At 39.8% G+C, this 17362-nt stretch overlaps 1 protein-coding gene across 7 annotated transcripts in view; it reads right to left on the reverse strand.

Annotated features, from left to right (window-relative positions):
- Positions 1–227: 227 nt before the first annotated feature.
- adgrb1a (adhesion G protein-coupled receptor B1a) overlaps positions 228–17362 on the reverse strand; it is a 95556-nt gene continuing 78421 nt past the window's right edge. For 6 of the 7 annotated variants that reach the window (XM_028975073.1, XM_028975072.1, XM_028975069.1 and 3 more), the window contains 10 exons: positions 16256–16322; positions 15753–15838; positions 12336–12434; positions 8721–8892; positions 8269–8364; positions 8119–8158; positions 5047–5708; positions 3674–3709; positions 3379–3537; positions 228–2357 (listed from right to left, as the gene is read on the reverse strand). In XM_028975073.1, the coding sequence (XP_028830906.1) occupies positions 2163–2357; positions 3379–3537; positions 3674–3709; positions 5047–5708; positions 8119–8158; positions 8269–8364; positions 8721–8892; positions 12336–12434; positions 15753–15838; positions 16256–16322 (1612 nt within the window). In that variant the 3' untranslated portion in view covers positions 228–2162. The remainder of the gene's footprint in view (positions 2358–3378; positions 3538–3673; positions 3710–5046; positions 5709–8118; positions 8159–8268; positions 8365–8720; positions 8893–12335; positions 12435–15752; positions 15839–16255; positions 16323–17362) is intronic. The other variant, XM_028975070.1, reaches the window with a different exon arrangement.

The raw sequence follows: 17362 nt of genomic DNA on the forward strand, positions 1-17362 counted from the left end.
CTTAAAGCACAAGTCAGATGTGTGACGTCACAGCAGAGGTGGTATTGGATGAGTAAGGCGACAGTGAATTTGTAGCTAAAAATGCATCCCTCTTTTTTATGACTCTTTTGAGAGCATCTCATACTACATTTACTTGATCTATGTACTATGACTGGCAGAAACAATATTTAATTCACTCCATAAGTCTGTCATTCAATTACCAAATCAGCACACAAAATCTTGTGTAGTTAGTTATAATAGATATAGTTTTTATTAGAAATATGACACATTCATTTTGTGCTCTGAAAACTGTACATTAACAAAGACATCCCCCAAAAGAAAAGAAAAATGAAACAGTGTGGAGGAGATTGGGTGGTGGGGTGCTGAGAAGGTTTGTGATATTAAAACACTCACTGGTACATTAAAGTTACAGAACGCCCTTAAAGTCCAGTAAACCGACAAGACAGGGGAACCCAGAACCATGACTGTAATTATAATAATGTGAGCAATGGTTCCTTAATCACAGTTAGAAATATATTTATAGGCTAAAATTCATTCTGTAGAACTCTTTTGGAAATAATTACAATGCTGTACAACAGGGCTCCTGGCATGGAGTCTTGTGCTTTCAGTGTGTGCAACCATAATCTGACTACAGTCACGCCATCTGTAGCTTGAAATATATACTGTATTTATTTATATATTTATACAAAACACACACCATTTGTTTATCTTCATACAGTATGGGAAAAACATTTTTGCTCCCCGTCAGATTCTCTATATTTTGGCAAAATTTCCAGAATCTGTTCAGTACAGATTCACAATCAACATAACGTCATTGTATATTTAAGGCAACTTTGTTAAAAAAAAGAAAAACTTCTGCCTACCATGTGAACTCCAATTAAAACATGAATTAGCAGTTTGTAAACACAGCTGATGTTTAGTCCTGATGCTTATGGAACTAATAACTTGTAGAAGAGCTCACATAGGCTCACACTGTCTGCAGTGCTTGGTACCAAGTGCTGTTTAACATATTAGATCTTTTAGATATAGAACTTATATTTGAAGAAAATCTGATGGGGGCAAATTGTTCTTAGCACCATCTGTCTTTGCATACTGTGAATGACATCCTCTTTAAACCAGCTGAGCCCAGATCTGACAAGCACAGAAGACCCTGCCATCCAGTGAACAGTAAAATCCACAGTTTAGTTCCTTATTGAGTTCCAGATGAATAGGTGTCTGCAGGACTGGTGTTCCCAGCAGGCTGTGACCAGTCAGTCACTGAGATATCCACGAATGGGATCCTGCTGACTCACTGGCAGCTTTTACCTCCTGGGTAGAAGAAGCTGGCAGGAGAGAGTCAGGAATAGTGAAATGGCATCTGTCCTGTGTTGGTGCACTTGGGTTCTGTGGGCACTGACCTGTTCTGCCCCTAGTGTTTGGGCTGTTGAAGCAGGGCTTTTATTAACAGTCATATCCAGACTAGGGTTAAGATGTAGGGTAGCATACAAATCCAAGGGCACTATGGAACCAGCTCCATATGGACCAACTATCCAAATCATTACCAAGTATAATAGTGGCAGCCCAAGAGGTCAGAGGTTGGCAAGGAGAGCAGCACTCATATGACCGAAGAGAATAATAATAACAACAATAAAACTGTACTTAGAGGGATTGTAAAAAAATTGCTTTTGCTAAATTTTGATGGTTTGAGCTGGTGGGCTATTCTCTGAAGGCTTTGAGGAGATTTTAGTCTATCGCCCTCATTAGAAGTTCAACAGGAGTCTCGCTCTGCATCATCATAGGTTGTTGGGGCCATGGCAGCTACAGCCACATATCTGTCTGCTTTTCAGGCATACTGGTCAAGTGCTGCTGGAGTCAGGCAGTGGAAACATATGGATACAACACACCCCATGGCCAGACTCGTCAGAACCACACCCTCCTTAGACTGAGAAAACATTCTATTGGAATTCCTACAGGCTGCAATGGCCTGTGAAAATCCCAGCACATATTAAACAATAACAACAAATAAAATGATCCCAGATTTCCTTCTTCTACACTTTCAGTCATAATGCTCATCCCTGCCAGTTGTAAGTGTGTTCCAACCCAGTGTGAAGTGTGTCGCAGTGGGCGTCGGGCAGCTTTGGAGGAGGTGGAGATGGAGGAAGAGGAGAGAAGCATTGGGTCTCTCAGACCTCTGTCTGCAAGTCCATGATTTCCTGACCCACCAGCGGGATGGTGGCACTGGTCTTCTCCCATTCGACCACCTGCAACTCCAATGGGGAGGTGTGTAGTGGCTCCAGGTCTTTGCGCAGCCATGAGGGTGGAGATTGGCTCTTCCTTATGCCCTCCCATGCCCGCTTGCTGGGTGTCTGCTGTTTGTCCTGGTGGGAACACAGACGCTGAATGTCATTGTGCTTTGTTGTTGCCAATGCAAACAAGTATTAAATGTTTTTTTTTTTTTTTTTAATGCATGTGGTATGATCATACAGAATGTGCATAAAACATTGATCACAATCGTGATGGCCAGAGCCACACAAGGTACAGTTGTTATGATTTTATTTATGTGAATGCACACAGATGATGAGGATGAGTGCAGGGAGAAAACTGGAATTGGGAGAACCCAAGACGATGGATGAAAGGGGGAGGTGTTTAGTAGTTAAAGGTCCCCTATTGTGAATTAATGGTACCCTAATACAGTATCTGAAGTTTCTTTCTGAAATTCAGCTGAAATGGTGCTGAATTACAGCCTCTTTGATCCAGTCCCTCAATGAGATTTCCACAGGATGCGCCCTTTTGGTGCGTGTAGCTTTAAATGAGAATGAGAGGTGGAAGAGAGGAGAGCAGCATATAGAAGTAAGTGGGCATTCACAGAAATTCCATCAACATTTCTGGTTTGGTGCAAACAGAAAGTCATGTTGAGGTTTTTCCAGAAAGTCTCGCATGATGAAACAAAAAATACATTTGTGCTCATTTATACATTGTCACCGAACAACTGCAATGCTTTGTACATTTTCAAGCCATCATGGTTGGTGAAGTTCCCTTTTTAGAGGAGGGGTGGAAAATTCTCTGGACAGACAAAGCATGAGACATGGGTGATAAACTTTCCTCTTACGAAGGAGAGACATTCTAGATTATGCCACATGCCACTAAGCAAAACAACTGAGAAAACAGCAGTGGTTCTCAAACGTTTTCTATTACAAATATTTTCATACCCCACAGAGGTGCTTCTCATTCACGTTAAATGAGAAACTGAATTATGGGTCTGTCACTTTATGTTTGCTTGTGGCAAAGGATTCAAATTTGGACTCCAATTTTCAACCTTAAAATGGATTATTAGTTCCACATGCCTTCTCCAGTTAATTTGTACCCCACGTGTCATGATTTTGAGAATCACTGACTTACACTCATGTTGGTCTTGTCACTGCCCCCAGAAGACACACTCCATCTTTTCCCTGCCTTTGTGTCCACTGGTGGAGACTCACAGTCCTTCTCTGCATGTTGCAACTTCCTGTTAAGATCCTGGAACATATCTTGATGGCGTTTCCGTGTGTGCATGATTTTCTACAGGTTCAACGTTACACACAAGGGGTAATCAGCTGAATCAATCAATAAATGAAATAGTCTTAAACTACTATACAAAATGTTTTTAAAAAAAACAAAACAAAAAAACTGCTGTCAACAATATATATGAAATTACCTCAAAGTCGAGCTCTGCGTAGCGGGATTTCCGTCGCTGGAATAGACAGGAATATTATGAGAATATTAAACAACACCTTTTGAGCAAAAAACTGGCACATTAAAAATTCGTCAAGGGCAAAACAGACACAAGCAAAGTGCAAGAAGGAGAAATACTAGCCAAAGAAATAATGAATCATGAGAAAGTGAGCCTGCTGCAGCTTTATTTGTCCCCTTTTGGCTCAAGTCTGAGCAAAACAGTTGTGGCCATGTGGCCATTAGCTCTGTGCTGTCACCACCCTCTTGACCTTCATATCTGGGTGACTAAAGGCATCAGCATGGCATTCAGGGAGCAATATATTGGCTCCTACAGGTAGTGCAGATGACTGTTGGGTTGTTGGCTTGCCAGTCACTGGATCTTGATCAGGTGGTAAGTGCTAAAGTGACTTTATTTGAAGAAATCAGCCAATGATCCATGAGAAAGATAATCTGCTATTTTGCTACACAATCAGAACACTGTTGCCATGGCGACAGGTAATTCTGGCAGATATGTGCTGGCAATTAAGCCACTTGCTGACTCTCAATTAGAAATGCAACAATGTGTTCTTGTACCTGCACAGCGTGCAGGTGAATCAAGTGTGCTCGACACATTTGCAGACAACTGCATGCTCACTGGTTGATACTGAAAACTCAGAATCAATCAGCAATCATCAGACAAGGAAAGGTTCTGGAGTCTACATTTACAGCATTTATCAAACGCCTGCCAGCTGACCTTATCCAAAGCGACTTACAATCAGTAGTTACAGGGACAGTCCCCCCCTGGAGCAAATTATGGTTAAGTGTCTTGCTCAGGGACACAATGGTAGTAAGTGGGATTTGAACCTGGGTCTTCTGGTTCATAGGCGAGTGTGTTACCCACTAGACTACTACCACCCGAAATAGTCTATCGTTGCTTGATCCCTCAGGGTTTGAGTATTGTATATCATTCATGGTAGGAGCTTTGCGCTAATGTACAATGTAATGTAAAAAAGTTTACTATAAAGAAGGTTGACTGACACAATCATCTATTATGATGCTCAATTGCATGATTTTAATCATTACTCTGAAGTATTAAATATGGCCAATGGCAATTGCCTGTTCTCTTTATTAGTGCTATTTAAGTAATTTGTCTGACTGTACAATCACTTCACTTTAGCCAATATGCTAGTATTCTCACCATAACTCTGCAAGAAGTCCAGGTTTTCCCTTATCGAATTGGTTAATCCACATGGGCTAATACTAAGACTAATAATACCTGTGACTCAATATTCCGAATTAACACATCATTGATTTTTATAGTGCCACATTTGTACATAAACCAACTTCCTTCCACATGATATGTTAGTAGCATCCTACCTCGAGAGAGCTCATGGACAATGTGGACACTGTCTCACTCTTTGACATCATGCCGGAGTTTGCAGAATCCACTGTTTCACTGTTAGTCATCTGCGAGTCGCTGGACACATTCTGCACATTTTGCACTGGTGAGTCTCGCTCTGAACACGAAACACTGACATGGTCAGCTGGCAGGGTCTTCAGGCCAAATCCAGGGATGGGATCAGTGCTAATGGGGTTAGTGAGATGGATCAGGCGGGTCTGGGGCAGCTTCTCAATATTTAGGTTGTATTTGGCGCCTGTTTCTTCTTTCCCACTTTTGGTGGTCCGCAGAGTGGCTGTGTTGTTGTTATTGGGAAGGAGGACATAGCCTGGACCTGCTGTACTTTCTGGACCTGCAGACTCCCCTGTGGGAGCCCGTGTCAGGTCGCTGTCTAGCTGCTTAAAGAGCTCCCCGTCACAGATGTAGATGGACTTGGCGCCAGGAAGCTCTGTACTGACAGCAGCCACGGCTGGCCCTTTATCACGGCGCAGGGTCAAAGTGTGGCTGCTGAACTCTGCCACATTTTGTAGGTGGACTTTGGCCATGCTGGCCGGTAGGGTGTTGAAGTTAGAGCCCTTCTGAAGGGTTAGCTGGGCTGCTGGCTTCTCTTCACCCTGCAGGGAGGAACGTTTCAAAGTGCCTAGAAAAATAACAAGAGATGGAAAGAGAGCGAAAGAGACAGGGTTCATTCAAGTTCTCCAAGGTCAAATTCAATTGTATAAAAGAGAAATTGTATTGACATAAACCGTATTTAATACTTGTATAATTGTGGGGGTGTTAAAATTAATCATGTAATCAATGCATCACGATGAAGACGTGGACAATATAGCATCGATGCAGTGCAGAACATAACCAATTACATCATTATGACGTTGCTTGGTGATTTTCTGGCGGCGGCATAAACATTCTTGGTTAAATTAGTGCCGGTAGTGACCTGATCTGAGTACAGCGCCGCTCGGGTTAAGAGTTTTACGCTGCGCGGCACTTAGCGGCATTGTTCTCGCACAGTGATCATTTGTTGACCTTTGAACTTTGTCCGATGTGCGGCGTGCGAATCAAAGCGAGCGAGTGTTCTTTCAGCCGCTTCGAAATACACACAAAGCGGGAATGGAGAAAAAAAATGCTGTCCAGAGATCTATAACACAACAAAAAACTGTGCACACAGCGTGTTCGGTCTCAAAGCGGCTTTAGATTTCTCCAATGAGCAGAAAAATGGTCTGTGTTCAGTCAGCAGACACCATGGACGTCTGAACCAGGCGTTTTTCTATTAAATCAGATTTGCGCATAAATTCCTAATATTAAACTCAAATATGACGTTGAAATGTAAAATAAGACATTGTAGTTTTTGCTTCCATCTCGCTCTTTTTCATTTTTGCTTGTGAGACTTTTAGTTACACTGCTCCTTATACAGTTTCACTGCTGGCCAATCAGGCGAAGTCCCGCCCACACCAGAGAATTGTGGCGGAAGTCCAAACGTATTCTCAGGGGCGGAGTATGGGGCGGAGCAACTGAAATTGTAAAAACGTGCTGCGAAAATGAAAGAGAGCAAAAACGTATGCTGTTCCAGCCTCTACTCCGGATCGGTCGATATCCAAACTCCAGATATTGGTTTTGTAACGGAACTAAGAAATCTGGATCAGGGCATTCCTACTTTGTACAATGCTAATACTACAAAAAACGACTATAGCTGTTACAAAAAAAGGATGCAAGGTCAGAGTAAACAGGATGGTTTTACATTCCTGTACATCTGTACAATAGAACTGCCACATCAAGCTGCAGCACTGCTGCAGTTTAAAAACCCTTCAATGTTGGTGGGAAATTGTTATTATTAAGTCAATGGCTTATGGAGGAAGTTGTGTAAAATATACTGTGCAACAATACTCAGTTATACAGTGAGTATTGTTGTACTCAGTTATACATTTCTTTCAAAAAGCTTTTTGAGATCAGAGTCTAAAAAATAACAGGAACAGAAAAAATCTCCCTTTCTGCCTCCACGGTGTAATTTCAACAAGTAAACACTCAAATACCAGCTGTGACATCAGTATGAATCATCTGGCATGATGATACCAAGATATGTGGTAGGCAATGTGATGCAACTAAAGTTCTTTCTTTATTCAGTCTTCAAAAAAGCAAAATATTATAACTCTAAAAACCATTGTCTTTGTTTGCTTTAAGAGCCACTAATCAAGCAATCACGGTGGTAGGGGCAGTGGTGGCCTGGGTGTTAAGGAATCAGAAGGTTACTGGTTTGAATCCTGATCTTCAAAGGTGTAACAGAAGTCAGAAGCAAAGATTTTTACTCATCCTTCATATAGAAGAACTTCTTGCAATGCCATTATCAGCCTGTAGTGGCATAATTTTTGCAGCCATAATTACATTAGAAAATTACGCATTGGTCAGCCTTCTCAGTTTGATATTTCTGGGGATTTACAGAAGCGTAAATGAGCTTAGATTAAACCACAAACAAATAAAGGGTGGTAGTAGCCTAGTGGGTAACACACTGGCCTATGAACCAGAAGACCCAGGTTCAAATCCCACTTACTACCATTGTGTCCATGAGCAAGACACTTAACCCTAAGTTGCTCCAGGGGGACTGTCCCCTGTAACTACTGATTGTAAGTCACTCTGGATAAGGGCATCTGATAAATGCCATAAATGTAAATGTAATAAAACTGTGATCAGGGAGCCTGTGATGATTTTCAGTCACTCAGGTGAATTTGTCTGAAAGTTGAGTCATGGCAACTGGACTTTCTTTTTTTAATGTTGAGATGTTTCATTCTGCATCCACAGAACTTTGTCAATCTGATCTGTGATCAGGGAGTGTGTGACTAATTATGAAAGCTGCATGTACCACGAGTTTGACTGTCCTACAGAAACACGTTCATGCTTTCAGTGCATTATGGGAGATGCATTTATCACTTGACAAATCAATGCACTTCTAAAGGAAGTAGCACAACTACACAACACGCTTAAAGACCGAATTTGTCAATGGTGCTTAAGAAGTGTGTAAAATGTGCACACCTGCACACAAGTTCCCTTTTGTATTTTACCTGATCGGCATGCCATGTCAACATCCTTTTCAAAATCCGTCTGAAGAAAGAGCAAACAAAAGAAAGAATAAGGAACAGAAGGAGAGGTCTATCATTGGGAGTTTAGACAAGGCCATATTGAGCTGAAGGGATCACATGCCACATGCTCACCATCAGCTGGGCGTGTCCATTCTGAAAGGAACCACCAGAATCTCCATTCCCATCTTCCTGTCTGTCTACCACTCTGCATTTTACTGCTTCCTGGACCTTCACAGTGACATTATAAAAATATCTGTCAACCATTTAATTCATAAATTATCCATCAGCTAACCTCAAAAGGAGACTTTTAATGTTTATTGAAAACATAAAGCATGCTTACATAAAATTAGAAAAAAAATCTTGCTAGCATCTGACAGTTTCACAATACATTTTTCGAGTAAGTGAAATTGTGCAGACCAGAGTATGCAGCAACCAAAAAAGGTTTTATTAATTGTTTGAGTGTATTGAATATCAATACAAACATAGTTTTTGATACTATTGTTTTGTCTACATCACAGTCTTAAAAGTGGCATAAGTATCATTCTCTTATTGTCAGATGTCCATTCTTTGAACTGATAACAAACCTCTCGACGCAGTATGCAGTGCACCATCACAATGACAAATCCTTCCAAAGAGTCAAACACTGCAAAAAGGATCTGGAAGAGGGCAGAGCGCCGGTCAGTGATGGCCAGCACTGCTGACATCCAGGTGAGGGCCAGCAGCGGCAACACCACACATGAGCTCCACAGTGATGCCCTGCAGGATGGGAGGGGAATTGCAGTTAGGGAGGGATTAGTCAAGATTTAAGCACAGTAGGCACAGTACACAAAGAGGGCAAGACAACATTCAAAAACTTTTCAATGAACTACTAAAGTATAATTACATTTAAATAAAATGTAGGATACAGATTTTTTTCTTATAAAAGTTGCCCTTTTTGCTTACTGTTGTAAGTCAATATCCAAATAGCAAGTCTGTGTACATTTGTACATAAATAAAACATAATTCACATATACAATATGCATGTATGTGTCTTTAGGGTGCAAAAAACAAAACTGGAAGAAGACGAAAAAGGTGAATGAATCACAAAAAAGTGAAAAAGTGGGTAAAGTAGTGAGGGCAAGTCACATTGTGATCTTTTAGTTTGTCTAGGAAACACTCCCTTCTGATCAGTACACGCAACACATTTATCAAATATCAATTAATTTAGTGCTGCCCAAACACACACCACAAACACACAATATTCTTCCCTGAAACTGACTACACAATATAGAGAAACATCCTTTCACAACATATTTATACTCTTACTTGTATTTATACTAAACACACATAAATGAAAATAATGACTCTTATGAATCACTGTGGGTTGTAACACTTGGCCCATTTTCTGGAAGTGGTCGGAATTCTTTCTGTATCTTCAATAATTAGGACAACGTCAACTCATGACCAACTGATCATGATCACTTTTTTCTTGAACAATACACGCAGCCCTGTGTTGCTGCAGTGTGAATGAGTAAAAAATACTAAATAAATAATTTCTTGTTCCAGTTTGTGTTATGATAAAGCCATAACACAAGAACTTTGGTCTGAGGCTGGATGGTAACAGATATTTAAGACATTTAAGAGCATAGTATAAAATAATGATAGAGAACACAGACACTCATCTCCACCCTGCAGTTTACACTCAGATAACACTCCTGTATGGCAGCAGAGCTTCATCACCACATAGGTTCTCTATACTGAGAGGCCAGAATATCAAGAGCGCTCAAGCTCTGGATACTGGAATGTTCCCACAGTGACAAACATCACAGCTGTTAATTTAATGCAGCCAGAAAGGGACAAATCATATACATTTAGTTTGTTGGTATCCAGACACAGAAGCAGGCAGGAAGGTGTTATGTGGTTTTAGATTCTTTCATGGTTTAAACAGGACCAGCTCTGTTTCAGCACTGCATCATTAATGCAGATGAGCAATTAATAAAACACACGACACATTAAATGGAGTAAAAAAACAAACAAGCGATCAACTGAAGTTTGTTCTGATTTTTAAATATTATTTACTCCAATTTCATCTTATCAATGGCTATAACGTTTGTAATGGAGAATAGACATTGTCTAACGCAGTAAGCACAAAGGGACCAGAATTAATGTTTCTTTGCCTTGAACGAACTTCATTTAAATGTCCAGTTCCCCCTCATTAGCGCATTTACATGAATCTCCATCTTCCCTCCCATGTCGCACCTTATTCCATGTTGCACCAAATGAAGAACCCACCATGGACATAGTACATTCTACAACATAAAATAGGTTGCGTCTGGACGCAATTAAAGCCATTGTTGTACACGGCCTCCTGTAAAATCATTCTCTCCCACACATTATAACACACACACACTATAAATAGGGCTGTAAATGGAAGTGCACCCTCTTATATCAACACACTATTAGTTAGCTACACTCCTGCACGCCCTCTCAGATCTTCAAACGAAATGAGACTAAAAATTCCATCTTCACAGGATCTACGATCCCAATCGACTCTATTCTGCTTTGTCCCTGGCTGGTAGAACAACTTGCCTTGCTCCATTCGACTAGTCGTGACTACTACCACCTTTAAGAAACATTTGAAAACCCACTTGTTTAAAAAGTATTTCAAAAGTCTAACTCTAACCCACACACATGAACACACAAAAAAAAATTGTCTAGCACTTAACAATTCCCCTGCATGTTCTATTCTTGACAAGTTAGGCCTTATCAGGGCTCTTAGTTTTGTAACTATCTTTAGATAGTCTGCCAAGCAAAGAAAGTAAAGTGTAATACTGAATTTAATAAACAAGAACTTTGAAAAAAGGTTTAATTTATAAATCTGTTAATAACACTTGTCTCAAGTAAGCCATGTGTACTTTGAAGTGTAAAAGTTAAAGTATATGAAACCTGTGGCATTGGAGGACAGGATAGTCCACACAAGACAACAAATTAAGAGTTTTTTTTTCATACAATGTACACTTACTGTTGGTTTTTTCATTTAGTATAATAATTGTATAAATAAATTATTCAGTTGTTTCTGAATGTAGTGTTTAAAAATTGGTCATATATACAATAATAGAAAACTGGGGTTGTTCTGATGTTAAAGGTTTTTGTTTACTCAGTTCTAGAAGTTAAGGGGATGTTGTAATGGTTTTAATGGTTTAAGCCTGTTAGCAACCATCTTCTGCTTTTGTGACCACTCATTCATTGTTGTCTCTGTACGAGTGAAACTCATTAAATGATTATTTGTCATGATTATTTGCTACTTGCTACTATTGTTACAATATAAGTAAATGGAGTACTAGTATAACTGGTATACTAGAATTGTGACAGAACAGTTTGATTTAAATTATTTGTTTACATTAGGTCAGCTCAGATTTATCTTGTAATGAAAATGAAAATAAGGTCTCTTAAAGCATTTTTTTCCATTGTGTAGTTGCAGCATACTTAGATTGATTTAAGTTATTTTAAGTTATTAGTTGTATAAAAATCTTTGCATTCTTTTTTAGTAAAGGTAAGTTTAGTAACTTTTAGTAAGTTTTTAGCAACTTATTTTAAAGTGCACCCTACCCCTAAACATTATCTCAGTTCCAAAAATGTTTAGAACTTCTTGTGGAGATCAGAAAAATACTTTGGTAAGCTTCCTTCACAAATATTTACATACACACTTGCACTCATGTACACACACAGTACATTTGAATCAATGCTAAATATTTAAGTAAGAACACACAATCATAGGTCTTCACTCAATTATGAGGACCAATGCAAATAATACAAATCTGCAGCAACAAAACCTAAAAACACACTACATATAACCTTAGTTACCAAATAGATTTTATTTAGTTGAGTTATTAATCAATGTTGTGGCTATATATTATATTCATCTCTCCTACTGCAAATAAGCAAAATTGCCCACTTTTCATGCTGTTCTATCTTTCCAGACACATTCACAAGCTAGCTATCAGTGTGTGTCAAAGTGGGATGTCTTGGGAGACCTCGCTTAATTTCGATCCTAAAACACTGCATTGAATAGCCAGGCAAACGGGGAAGCAAGGCGGGATGGATGTGGGGCAAAAGAGAGATAAGAAAAAAGGAGGGACATAGAAAAATAGAGGAATTATAGGCAGAGGAATGAAAGTCAAAAATAACCAAAGAGAAGATAGATAATTAGCCGGACTAACATGGCGTTACTGGTGGCGGTGGAAGATAGGTCAGGCGACGAGATTACTCCACACTTGGCACATTTGAGCGTCATATTGTACAGTGGCATTGTCATCTGACTGCAAAGTCAAATTGAGACACTGAAACACACATACACACGCAAACACACAAAGCCAGTCACAGTATCCCCTTGAGCTCGTACCACACCAGGGCTCGTGGGACAGCTGTAAATAGTGCAAACGGGGCTTAACGTCCAATGACAGGCTAGCATGTCTGCCTGATTGGGCACTGGAAGGTTAAATATCAAGGGAAAGTCAGAATGTTCCTTGTTTGTTTCTTGTGCATTTAGAACCTGATGATTGAAGTCATTGGCCAATCCAAATTTAATATTGGATATACTGCCCCACTGCCCTGGTCCTGTTGTCACGTAAATTGACGTAGGTGTGTGTTTAACATTTTCTGAATGGTTTGCTTTAGTATTTGGACAAGATTGTCAGGTTTAATCTGTTTTCTTAGTTACCATTTCCTAGAATGCCCATTTGAGTCTACTTCAGTTTCCCCGTTCAGTCAGAATCTCTCAATAGTTGCATCATCACCCCTCTTCAAGTGATCTCAGTGTCTCTCCCGGTGGCTTTTTTCTCCTTTACTCCTGTTACTCCTTTCTTTATGGAAAACCTGATGTTTGTCCCAGTGTGAACTCATTTCCTTTACCAGAACACCATTCAAGCAGTGCTGGACCTTCCTCAGAGAATTAAAGACATGCAGCTTTTGTAAGATGAGAACATTGTCTGGCCTTGACACAAAATTGCCACTGGTCAAAATAACAATTAAAGCCATCAGCTCAACATTCCCCTTCCAAATGGTCAAAGAATCAATTCACTGGACCACTGCACGCAGATTAAACAGCACATAATGCAAGAAATTCAATTCCAGATGAAAAGACATTACAACCAATAAAACCATACTCTAGGCAGTGATATTAAAAAGCAATCAGCTCTTGTTGAATTACAATGCCATTTCCCATCTCTTTATGAGGAGACAGGAAAGACAACTGTACCACATTATTGCAGAGCAGGAAATCAAATAAAAATAGTGTATTGCATATTGCTCTTATAGACACACAACCTCTCCTTACTGATCTTACCTAACCTAACCTGATCTCTTCAATAAAAAGCTTTACAGCTTGTCGATGGTAAATGGAAACCAGTTGATTTACTTAAGGAGTGGAAACTGAGCCCAAACTTTAAAGATGCTACGTTCAATTATAAAAATGTAATCACAATGTTGATGATGGAGGTTTTAATAACAGATGTAATGATAGAAAAAAGTATTCTGGATCTGAATAAAACCTCCACAGAAAAGATTACAATGAAATTCAAAGTCTGAATTACTAGTAGGAAGCCAAGCTCAAAGCAGATTGCATCTAGCAGGTTTGGCATCTAGTTAGAAGATACATTTAATAGATAAGTCTTAACAGAAAATATCACAATATATGACATCATTTATTCCTTGCCTTTCTGTTGAGCCTTCTTGTTAATTCAGTTAACCTAAAATTCTTGCTAAAAAGAAACAAGTTTGTTTGCTAAAAGTAACTAGTGAAGCCCTGTTACTTCATACAATGATTTAGCACTTTTATTTTGTGATAAACAAGAACAAGTTACACTTGTTAAAGTGTTTACAAGTTAAAGTGTTTCTGATGCTCATGGTCCGGTGACCTGCTCTCTGGTTTCAGGTTCTGCCGCGTAACAGGAGTTTCCTGTGCTACCATCTCAGGATCAGTGATTAAGGGCACTACTATCATTCTGAGCCTAAATGACTGCAGGGGCACTGAACCTGGAATCAGTGAATACAAAATTAACAATGTAGAAAACGACTTAATAAACGAATACAACATTCCTGCAAACCTCTATAACACATGATACTCCTTCCCATACATGCATACTGTACACACACACACACACACACACACACACACACACACACACACACAAACATACATAGATTGGTAATGTGTTCTTGTATCTAAAGTGTTATGTAATGTATGCACTGTACTGTTGACTGGATTAGGGAGTAGGATTGACTTGGTTGTCAATTGGTCTATCACTCCTGACTTAAGAGCCCTGTGTGTGAGCAAGGGGATGCTGTGGAAGCTCCAAAACAACATTTTCAGACAGCAAAACAAGCACAATTGATCAGAGATCATTGCAGAGGCTATACAAATTATTCTGAGAATGACGAAAAACGAACAGAAAAAGAGTTCACTGCAGAAAAAAATGAGGTGCCAGTGAGAACAAACACCGGCTTGCATGAGAAGGGAAGCACAAAGTCGCACAAAAGGACAGGAATGCACACAGCAAGGCCTCAGGTAAAGATGGCAATGAAACAGAAAACATTTCATAGTGATAGTTTTAAAATGTGATATGCAAATGAAATAAAACCTATACATAGTACTAAACTATACACTATACAAACTATACAAAAGTATACAGTTAGGCTGTCATTAGCATAAACACTAGGATCACTGTATCAAAGCAGGTCAAGTAAAATAGGATGTCTTCTGTCTTTTCATTCCATTCCCAGTTGCACTTTAGAAATGTGCATGTGCCAGAATGATTTCCGTGTATGTGACAGTTTTGTGAGACCTGTGCCACACACCTGCATGATACTCCAACACCAGTCTGTTTTGTCTTTCAGCAAATTATATGCCGTGATTTGGGACCGCAAGAGTCTCACTTCATCTGTTTTACAGCCACTGTGTACAGTACACAACTAAAAAAATGCCACAGCAGCACCTGTAAAAATAAAGCTGCCCTTCTTTTTCATTTACAGTCTCAGGTGGCCTTTACATTATACCACGGAGAGGAGAAAAGGCTCCAGTCAATGGAAATAAATGGAAAAAAGTGTTATTGATCAGATATATGAATTTGTCATGTGTTTTATGAGGTATCCTTTTGTGATCTTTCTGTTTCCCTTCGGCAAAGAAAAAAAAAAAGTCAACTCCAAATGAAAAATGGATACACAGAGGGATATATCAACAGTATACAGCAAAGCCTTTAAAACAGTCGAATCTGTAGAATGCATAAGCGAGACATGGCTGAATAAAATAAATTAAAAAAATGTAATGAGATGATCAATGGTTCACCATCTTGTTTTCTTTCAAAAGACCAATAACCAGTCCGCTTGTAACCCAGGGTCTCATTGTTCCTTTCTGATTATACTAGCCTCATTCCTTCTAAAATAAGCTTTTCTGATGTCAGCACTGTTGCCAAGGTCTCATGTAATTCTTATCACTCCCAGTTTCGTATTATGAGCAAAATGAAATGCTCTTGCTAAATTGATCCATTACACAATAACAAAGCTGAGAAGCTTCCTGAGATTCCTCCCCCGAGGCTGGTTATGGGTCAACCTGTGAAATGGTTGTGTGGTATGAGCCATACCCCGCCCTCTCCTTCAGTTTCATATCAGTTATGCCATCTTTGGAGACCAGTTTGTTAAAAACGAGAATCCCGATAACCATATTAACCTGTCAGGAGAGAAAGAACAGAGGTGAACCACACAAAAAACAACACAACACAACTTTCAGGACGATTAAAATCAGCTTTGTTGGGATAATCTCTCTATCATTGCGACATGAAAACAAGGAATTAACCAATAGAGAATGAGAGCAGGCAGCATGACACTAGATCATGTTTCTGTCTCTAAACACTGGATTATGCAGCAAAATGGGGGAAAAAAGGGCAGCTGAGCTCGATTTAGGCCACATTTTCCCTATATGATGACCAATGATAAGATTTAGTGGATTACGGGTTGGTGTTTTGATCTGGATTTAGGAATTTGAATGGTATCTGACACTACAGCCTGGCTACAGTGCCAGTGGGTTGAGATGCGGATACAGGCAGTTGTGGTGTCACTTTCAGAGAGGTAGAGCAAAGAAAAGTACCAGGACCACGGCAGCAGCAGGACCAACAAAGGCATAGAGTAGACCTCCTTCCAGAGACAGCCAGCAACTGGGAACACAGGGAGAGAAGACTGCTCATTCAGCTCACTGTACAGCTCTCTTGTTTCTCTCTCATTCAACTGTAATATCCTGATTTTGTAGATTGTGTTTATTACATCACCTTAGTCTTTTGGCTCTCCATTCTCATTTGTTTTAAAAGTCCCATGACATTTTTTTTTGCTTTTATATTGGCCTTAGTGATCCCCTAATTATATCTAATACTATATACTTATACTAAATAAGTCTCTTTCCGAAATTCAACCATGGTGCAGAATTACAGCCACTTTGATCCAGTCCCACCATACACAATCCACAATGTTTGGCGCAGACAGGATGTTGTGTCTACGTTTGTCTACGAACCCTCTGGTTCTTCAAAAAGTCTTGCGTGACAGCACTAAAAAAAAAAAACATTGGTGATCATTTTTACATCCAACCACCGAGCAACTGCAATGCTTCACACATTTGGAAGCCATGACAGTCGGTAAAGATAATTAAGGCTGCAACAACGCATCGATTAAAGCGATTAAAATCAATTACTAAAAGAGTTGGCAACAAATGTCATAATTGATTTGTTGTGTCTTGTGACATGGAAACATTTGATTATTAAAAAAACTTTTGTTGAGCGCGGAGCACTCCTTCTCTCTCACGCACTGATGCCTGCAGAGTTTTGTGGCTCATAGACAGGGCGGAGTTAAAAAAAAAAAGAGTGGAGGTAGAGGAAAGATACAAGGTCACATGGGCCATAATTTGGCTGCAATTTAACGCGTGGTTTTAGGCTAAACACACACGTTTTTATGAAAAAAGCTTTCAACGGCATTTCTAACACCGGGTGCCTGACAATCACTTCACTTTGATGCCAACTGGTCCGTGAACGTGCTCAACACGTCCCTACATCACGTGTGCATTTACACACTGTAATGTGTTTGGTCTGTGTCGTGGAGGGAACTCTAGTGAACCTTACAGAGAAAGAAGATCCACCTGGAAGAGTGAGTTCACACCACCGCTGGGGTCTCCATAACACTCTCTTTATTACGCTCACAGCACCTCAAG

Source organism: Denticeps clupeoides, chromosome 4 (genome assembly GCF_900700375.1).
Source record: "Denticeps clupeoides chromosome 4, fDenClu1.1, whole genome shotgun sequence".
Lineage (NCBI taxonomy): Eukaryota > Metazoa > Chordata > Actinopteri > Clupeiformes > Denticipitidae > Denticeps > Denticeps clupeoides.